Source organism: Atta cephalotes (assembly GCF_000143395.1).
Source record: "Atta cephalotes unplaced genomic scaffold scaffold00009, whole genome shotgun sequence".
Classification (NCBI taxonomy): Eukaryota; Metazoa; Arthropoda; class Insecta; order Hymenoptera; family Formicidae; genus Atta; species Atta cephalotes.
Genome location: NW_012130073.1, coordinates 4,919,000 through 4,928,116, shown reverse-complemented (window position 1 = coordinate 4,928,116; position 9,117 = coordinate 4,919,000). Strand labels below are relative to the sequence as shown.

The window sequence follows — 9,117 nt, the reverse complement described above, 5'->3', positions numbered from 1 at the left end:
CTCTCTCCTCTCTCTCTCTCTCTCTCTCTCTCTCTCTCTCTCTCTCTCTCCCTCCTTTTCTCTCACAGTTTCTTACGAAACGAATATATGATAATCACTCGTGTTCGCTCGTTAGACTCGTCGTCCGCAGAGTAATCTCGCGATCATCGTTCCACCGAGGAACACCGGCTGTAATATATTCATAGCTACGTCCGCGCACATGGCTCGTCATTGATTTCTCTTCATTCAGATCATTCACTACATGCTCGCAGGGTCAAGTCTCGACGCGATCTTCCCGAAGCTGAACTTTTCTTGAAACCGAGAAAGACCGGTATACGCAAGGTTAGCGCCATGTTCATGTGTACGTCGAAAACTGGTTTCTGCGGCGCATTACCAAGTTCATCGTATTTACACACCGAGCACGTATATTATCGGCGGGAAGTAAGACATTAAAATATGCTTCGTTCCACGTACAGCTTCATTTAGCCATTTCTTTGCCTGCGCGCGTCTAGTGGAACGAGCGGAACTTTATTAACCCAACGTCATCTCGCGCAGAAAGAGTAGCGGAAGGTCCATTCTCCGCGGGGGAAAAGCGAGAGCGATTGCATTCGAAGCGGATGGGAGAAGAAGCGTAAGCGGATCGAAGGAAGAAGAGAGGATGAAGAGGAAAGCCTGGGGACGAGATTTAAAAGACAGAGAAAGAGAAATAGAGAGAGGTACATATATAGGTGCATGCCGGGAAAAGAAACACAGGCCGTATCCGCGGCATCTGGTATACATGCCGACGATAAGTCTCCTTCAGCGGCAACGACGTCGGCGATGGGAAAGGACGGGAAAGAGGAGAGTCCGTCATAAATGTACCGCATCAGATCAGTCAGATCGTAAGGCTTGCCGCCCGCGCTTTTATGGCGTAGCTCAACCTGATCCCCCTTGTCTGCTTTATAAGTCGGCCGCAGGCTCTCCCCTATCCGCCTGATTCATCCCTACATATATAGAGGGGTACATGCTCCCTTACGAGTTTACGTACATGGACGTGGTTGAGAAATGTTTCCAATTTCATTCAAACCGGTTGTGAAATGGAAGAGAGCTTTCGTACCGCGGCCCAGTTACGTGACGGACATACCGGAAAGCCGAACTTTTGGCAAATTTCTGGTTAGACGAGACGCAATGCTGTACCATCCTTGACACTGCCGCTTTGCTCGTTTCAACCATTGTTTCTATCCTTATCTAAGATTAATAAAATCAACGGCGTTGTATATCGGTTGACTTTCGCGACGCATTCGCTTGTTCATTTTACGATCGTCCATATTTATGTGACAGATAAACTATTTCTGATTATCAGAGGTGCTATTAATGGCGTGAATAAGTTCTCGCATATGTAAAAGATGTGACATACATGAGATATATATTTTATAACCAACGATATGAACATTCAATGGAGAACAATTCACTTCACGAATACTTCATTAAACAGATTTTATAAGAGTACTTTCAAGTTCACAAATATATTATTATATTTGCTAAAATAATTTTAACAGACTAGACTTTACACTTTTTTTTGGCATCTATTAAATATTATCCAATGTATACATTCACTTGTCCCGAATTTAATATTATCAGAACATTAATTGATAGATAATTAATTACTGTAATTGCAAATGTTTTTATCAATTACATCGTAAATGTTTTGATCAACTTGAAATTAACTAAGCACTATAATGTTCCCGGTAATAATTAATTATTAATCGTTTATTAGCTTACCAATATCTACGGAGAAAAGATTTTAGCCTCCTGAGATTAAGAAAGACAAAGAATGAACAGGCAATTTCTTGCTATCGGGTATATCTCGGGTCAAACGATGCCCGTTTACCGAGAATCAATGTTGCGAACGTTTATTACCATATCATAATGACGGTATACTGTCGTAAACGACGGAGATTATTGATAGCTGATAGCGTGGCATATATCAAAGTTGTTGTCAGGCGTTTTATCATTCATGCCAATCGACAGGTAAATAAGGTGCGTACGGATAATATACGGCGCGAACGATTGCGATGAAATCTTCTTCTTGAAGTTACGTTATGGCTTCTACAGATTAGAATTTACATACACCCCGCCGTTTTGATTAAACGTGCGAGATGAGAATTGAATACAGCGATGAATTTTTCTTACTCTTGCTTGCTCGACAAAAATTCACCAAGAGATCGGCAAATTCACATTGAGATCTCTATCTCTTCGTATTGAGCAGCGTTCGACAGGAAATGGGGTTAGCCCTTCGTGATCAGCCGCGGTCAGGAAACGAGATCAGCCAGCGCAGTGCGCACGTTCTAAACCGGAAAACGGCGCCACGACGCCTGATACAGGAAAGACTGTGGGTGATATATCTTGATGCTCGGCATCTTACGTACGTACTCGATATAAATTTACTCTTTGTTTCTACTACGACTGTTATTACTTTCTAATAAAGCGATATTGCGCCGTACCGCGGCCGTGCTCGCGCGAGCAAATGATGTGGAACGACGAGTTAACGAGGCCATGCGCCTCTTATTGCTCCACCTTCGCTCCAGCACTCGTTTCTACCTGCCACTATCATAACGATCCGTTTGTTTTACTCGTCGACACATGAAGCTACGCGGTCCACGACTGCGCATCAGCTGATTCGAATGTTGCGCTTCTCGAACACAATGCCAAAGAAAGCTCTCCGTCCGCGATACTTCCGCGATATTCGCGAGCCCGATACAGAAAGAAAACATAATTGGAAAAGTCTAAGCCATGTTATATCACCGATTAGACTAGCGTAAGAAAGACTGCTCGAATTATCGGGAAACATTTTTACAGATATATTAATGCCCAGTTCGCAGAATCATATTTCTCGTTGCGGCGCGCGTCTGACGTTATATCATGCGAGTCATCGTACAAAATGTATGAGCGGTCTATGTGTAATTGGTCTATCGAGGTCAATACGTGGCGATCGCCTACCTATTAACCGCACAAGAATTATTGTACTTCCGCCCTAATGCATTTTCGCTCTAGCTCACCCACGATACTTCACGCATCGCGCGAGAAAGAGTAGAGGATTAAACTATTTTTTCGCGATCTAATGGGATCGCAAAGTCAATTCCCATGTTACCTTATGCGGGAAACGCGGAAGTAATAATCGTGGTTCTACGAGCTCGGTCGTTTTGAACGCAACGGTATTTCATTATTTAATGATCCGTCTTCATACATTTGAATGAAAGACGTTAGTTCTCAATCATATCTGCGAGTTTATCTATATATTTTTTTCTTGTTTTATTATTCCATATGCTATGAGGCAAATTGTGAGAATTTATATGATAAGCGTGTTTAATTATTAAATTCATAAAAATCATAAAAACTTCAATGCAATGTGTCTGACAAATTACGAGTGAAAATCGAATTATTTAGGATGATGATCGAACCAATCTCGCTTTTAAGCTCTTACTCTCGGCATCGGAGATAATCTTATGCTCCCTTATGTGGAACACACGGAAAGTAATGATCGTTACCAGACCAATGCGCCCGCATGCCAGGCATGTCACGGCACGTCATCGCCAAGACGGCGGCGCATCATCGACGCGACCTATTACAGACCGGGCAAATTGCTTCCCATCATAAAATCCGTTTGGGTGATTGATTAGCATGAAGTCAGATCAGCCGGTTGACTCGTGTCTGCTTCCATCTCACTCTTTTTCCCACTTAGTCACTTTATACCCGCGCGTATTTCGAGGCACGCGCGCGTTCCCACAAAATACACGTCAATAAGCATCGATGTTAAAGGCGTCAATCACCTTGATCATCTTGTCCTCTGGGTATCATGTTCGATCGCTAAATTAGAATCGACATTTATCTGTATTTTCTATTATTTTCAAACTATGCGTATATACGGTTTTATATGTGATTTTTTTTTCTAAATATCTCTTTATTATTTACTTTGTATCGAATTTGTTTATTTGACTTATGACTTATGTCACCATAGTGATGGGAAATTATTGTTAACGTAAAATTAGAAAGAAGATATATATTATAATTATTCATGAGATGGAAACTTTCATTTGTTTGCACTACTTGTTGTTAAATTTATCTTTTGATTCTCTACCGTTAATTTTTTTATGAATTTATTGAACAAGACTTTTATAAAAATGTAGAAATTATATGATATGTTGGGACTTACCTTGCCAGTGGTAGCCGATTTGTAGAGTGGTCCCATGATGACATGGTCAGTGGGGCAGCCATCCGAATCAATCAAAACAATCTCGCTAGAGTCGACACCATCCATAGCGACTAGCTCGCGAACGAAAATTTCGTAAGGACTGTGAGGATCGAGAATTTCGAATTTGAGTGCCAAAGGATCGCCGACTTCAGCCGATGGAATGGCCTCGTTTCCACTGCGATCGGTAATCTTCATGGCGACGTTCGGCGAGTCAACGATCACTTCCTCCGACAGAGCAGGCGTGATGTCACCGTGTACGCCGAGATCAACTTCATTCGACACGGTCTTATTAGTGAGGTCATACTGGCAAGTCACAGCTAGTCCGAGATCGGAACTGGTGACAATGGTGTCGTGATGTTGAATGATCACATCGTTCAAATACCGGCCGAGACCCTGCTGCCTTATGTTACACTCGAGATCGTCGTACGCCATGCGAAGTTCAAACTCGAGCGCACCCTTGACGTCCTGCACGCATGAGTTGGGTGAACCCTTCGCGTACACCTTACCGTAAAAGAGCTTACTGGTCTGAATTCTGGTCACCATATCGCCAGCGCGACAATCGATGGTCACATTGTAACAGGAGCTCAATTCGTACGTGGCCGCTTCCGGTACATCGAGATACGGTTCCTGAAATTATCGTTTGTTTTCGGGCCGTTATTCATCGCTCCCTATCGTGTACTATTCGATGCATATCGCGTTAATGCGATTTGTCGCGGTATTAATTTAAAGGAATTATAGCGGATGGCAGTGATAAATTCCAAAATACGCAAAGCACGGATATTTCGCAATTAAACTTCGCGAAGCTACCCCGCGATTTATTGATCAATCTTCTATTTTGCTCGCTTCATCATGGTTGGGAGATTTTGATAGCTTGTATCGGGCTTACACAAAAACTTCCAGAGAATTTATGACGAGAATCGAACAATGAACGGAAAGTGTATATCGAAATTTCACTACAACATACTGTACATTGAATCTTTAGTGATATAGTTCGCATAACAATTATATTATATTCGATAACACCTAGGCTAGGAACGTGTGAAATTCGTAATTTACACAAAAAAAGCATTCACAGCATTTTAAAATAAAATTGTTTCCGTCTATCTAAAAAGAATTCGTATTTTATTTGAAGTGATTTTCATTTTCTCTGTAATATATTACGTGAAATATGATATATAATTTTATTTATCGAAATAATTAACCATGTTCTTTATTCTCCACATCTAAAGCGTCATGTTCCAATTTATTTGATACAATACATCAAAAACCAATAATTATCAATGATATATGCATACGACGTGTACGCGTACATTTTTATTTATACCTAGAATGATAATCCGCTCTGATTCACGCATTTGTCACTTTTAAAGAATTATTTGAAATCCCTTTATATGACAGTATTTATCGCTTCTCGTTCGAGGCTCGATGGTCCTCTTCGATGAACAAATTAATCGCGAATATTACACTGATAAATACTCTTGACGTTTCGCGCTATCTCCACAGTTAATAATTTGTATATTTGTGGAGATGCCGCTGATGTGCTTGCATAACCACCCATGGAACCCGTCACGGATCCCACGCATACGATTATCTTCCCATTATATGTATTATTTGCTCATCTCCGAGTGAATGATCGTGCATGAAACCCGTATGGTTATCCGTACTGTGACGTCAAAATGATATTCCGATTCGCTTAACGCTGTTTAAATATTCCACTACAATAATTATTCGTATGAAGAATTGTTTAATGTTCTGGTATTAGTATTTGTCCCCGTATTTATAATGGAGTGTAAAAAGGCGTAGATAATCGGATACCCGACGAATTGGTGGTCGCTAAATTTTTCTTTTGATTTTCCCTTCGGGATACCAAGCGCGATTCACATTCGGCTGAACTCAAGTGTTACCCAAAAGTTCGATAGGGAAAGCGTCTGCAATGGAAACTCGATTTTCCACGAATGCGCCCTCGGCGGATTGTTCAACCTGGTTTGCATGTGTGGAACGTAATCGTATTTATAGAAAATCCCCACTGGCCCTTTCAAGAATCCGCACTGCGATGCGGTGAGCAAAACAACACGTTGGTCGCAAAGCTACACGGGACTCTATTTTAAACACTCCCGATGAATTAAACTGCATACGGCAAGCTCAGCAAGTAAATTGGAACACGAGCAATGTCCATTTCTCGCATAGCAACAATCTCAATTGCTTCGCGAAATTTAATTCGTAAAAGTTTTCCTCATAAATTTAAATTTGCAATTTCATTCGCGGTCGCGATATTATTCGCGTGACATTAAAAATAAGAATTTTTGTTCGCTCGAATTTTTCTTACCTGAATGTCAGAAAGAGTGGCACGGGAATGATGACTAAGACGGCAGACCATATCACCGGTGTCACCGTAATCATAAGAATGGCAACGGAATGGCGAATTCAGACACAATTCGCGGCATTCATCGGACGTGCTGACATCTTGATAGACAGAGTCCACGGTCTTTAATATACGGCCGGTTAATTTCTTAAATTCGCAAAGTTTCACTGGCTCTTCCACGCAATGGTTTTCCAAATAATCCACACTCTTCGCTGCCTGGAAGGCGTTCGAGCCCGCAACCGTCAGCCTGTCCATATCCGAAAGTTCACACTGCTTGGTAGCATTGATATAATTAGCGGATCTGAAATTCAAATAAAAAAAATTTTATAAACGACTTGTATAGCTTATCATCAATTAGTTTCTTATCTACGACGATTTCAAATGCAATTTGTATTATAAGGAACTAATGATTACATTATATTATTTCGAAGCAATTAAGCATCTTCGAGTCCTAAACTGTCCTCATAAATATGATATGTGTATATTGCCTATAGCCATTAAAGTTTAATGTTAAACGCACGACATCCGTAAGATTAAAAAAACGAAGAGGAAAATATAGTCTCTCATAGTCTCGCGGTAAAAACATACGAGGAGGACGCACGTGCTATCGGTTGTCCCTCGGTCATCATCGGTCTCGCGCTAATCCCGCAAAGGAAGTTATAAAGGAAACATTCATGCACGAACGAATCTGAGTCACGGATTTTATTTCTAGCGGAGACACGCGGCTACACAAAATCCGCGTCCACTAGAGAATAATTGCTTCCTGCAGCGTTTTATTGCATCGTAATAATGCATAGTTAATAAAACTAAACGGAGCTGAGCGAGGATTACAATTAAAAAAACGTTAATTTACTAATGCTAGCCTTTGAGAGGGAGTGTCATATTCTCGGCCCATTCTCATTTCTCTCTTCTACGCCTACTGCATGCTGCACCGGGGATATCGAATGCCTGGCGTGTCGAAACGGAAGATACGGAAGATAATAACTCTCCCAACGTTTTATGAAATTTTATCTTAACGCTGCACACGATCTAACGGCTTGAATAGCAGCCCCCGACAAATCGTACGTCTACTCATCCATAATTATGGACATCTGGATGATGGAGTGACGTTTACATTAACGTTTCAAGCGCTATATAAACGGTACGCGATACATTCACGTCCATGATCGATTGGCACTTGAATCTGTGAAATTCCTATTTAATTGAATTACACGAATTGGTTAACGTTTTCTGATAATTTATCTTGATTAGACTACACTCTACAGCAAAGTGATTCCTGAAACGTAAAAGTTCATGTCCGAAAGAGACACGTTTGCGAATAAATTCTTTCTCTAAATAACATGGACTTATTTATCAACTTTGAAAATCGGTAGAAGTTTCATACATTAGAAGATTTAAATCATGAAAATGGCAGAATTACATTCGTGTCAAAATATTTATCTCAAACCTGCATTGCATATGTATACATATGTATACACTGATAACAGACACCATACAATATTGTCCTGTAAATATTTGTTTTTGACTTCGTAGATATCAGTAAAAACTGATAGTATTTTATTGCCTACGGTACGTAGAGTTCAGTCAACAGAATATTTTATCATACATTTTGATTTTTTTCTCTATATATTCATCATATCACGATTTTTCTTGAATTCACAGTAGTCTGTAGAGCTCGGTCGTAATAACGGGACGTTTCATACGGATGGTTGATTTATGACTTATGACTTTAAGAACGCAACATCTTACGCGCACCTAACGTAACTTAATATTAGCCTAACTGTTATAAAATATGACTCTGTGCTTGTCATGTAATGCCCAGAAGTTAAATCATAAAGAATTATACAATGATTAGAATAAGCATAAGTTTGTAATTTAATTTTAATGAAATAAGCCATTACTTTTTTTGAACAAGAAGTCTCGAATCGCATGACTAATTACATTCCTGTATTCCTAAACCTATAATTTTGCAAATCGACGGAGTAGCGTGAAGATATAAGGTAGACGTATTTAACGCAGCGTTCATTATAACATATGCGATCGTATTCTTACCGGAACCGCAATTTCCTTCGTTCATTCGCGTCTGCTCGACGTAACATGTACGAACGCGTGTTCGACATACTTTCAAAACGAGAATCCGGATAAAATTGGGGCTCTGATCTTTTGTATCTGGCTGTTCTATAATCCAGGATTAGATTATTCCCCCCAGTGCAACCTTCTTCAGATAATCCGAAATATCGAAGTCATTATCATCCTTTTCTTCTTCCAGAAGAAAAGATGGAAAAACTAAACGGGGATGGAAAACAGTCTCAAAAAGAAGTTTCCAATATGTTCAGGTGCATGCTTGGCATCATCATCGAACGAAAGTTTGTCCACGGACTGCCATCCGGACTGGCAGAGAGAGAGAGAGAGAGAGAGAGAGAGAGAGAGAGAGGAGGAGGAGAGAGAGACACTAACTTAATTACTACCGTCGTCCTCCTACTACGTACGTTACGTTACGTTAATTATTACGTTACGTACGTTAACGTACTAATAATTAATTACT

General features: G+C 40.4%; 1 protein-coding gene across 1 annotated transcript in view; it reads right to left on the bottom strand.

Annotated features, from left to right (window-relative positions):
* LOC105627574 overlaps positions 1-9,117 on the bottom strand; it is a 75,273-nt gene that overhangs the window by 3,491 nt on the left and 62,665 nt on the right. Inside the window, exons 3-4 of the mRNA XM_012208855.1 lie at positions 6,537-6,873; positions 4,172-4,837 (exon numbers count right to left, since the gene is read on the bottom strand). Coding sequence (XP_012064245.1) covers positions 4,172-4,837; positions 6,537-6,873 — 1,003 coding nt within the window. The remainder of the gene's footprint in view (positions 1-4,171; positions 4,838-6,536; positions 6,874-9,117) is intronic.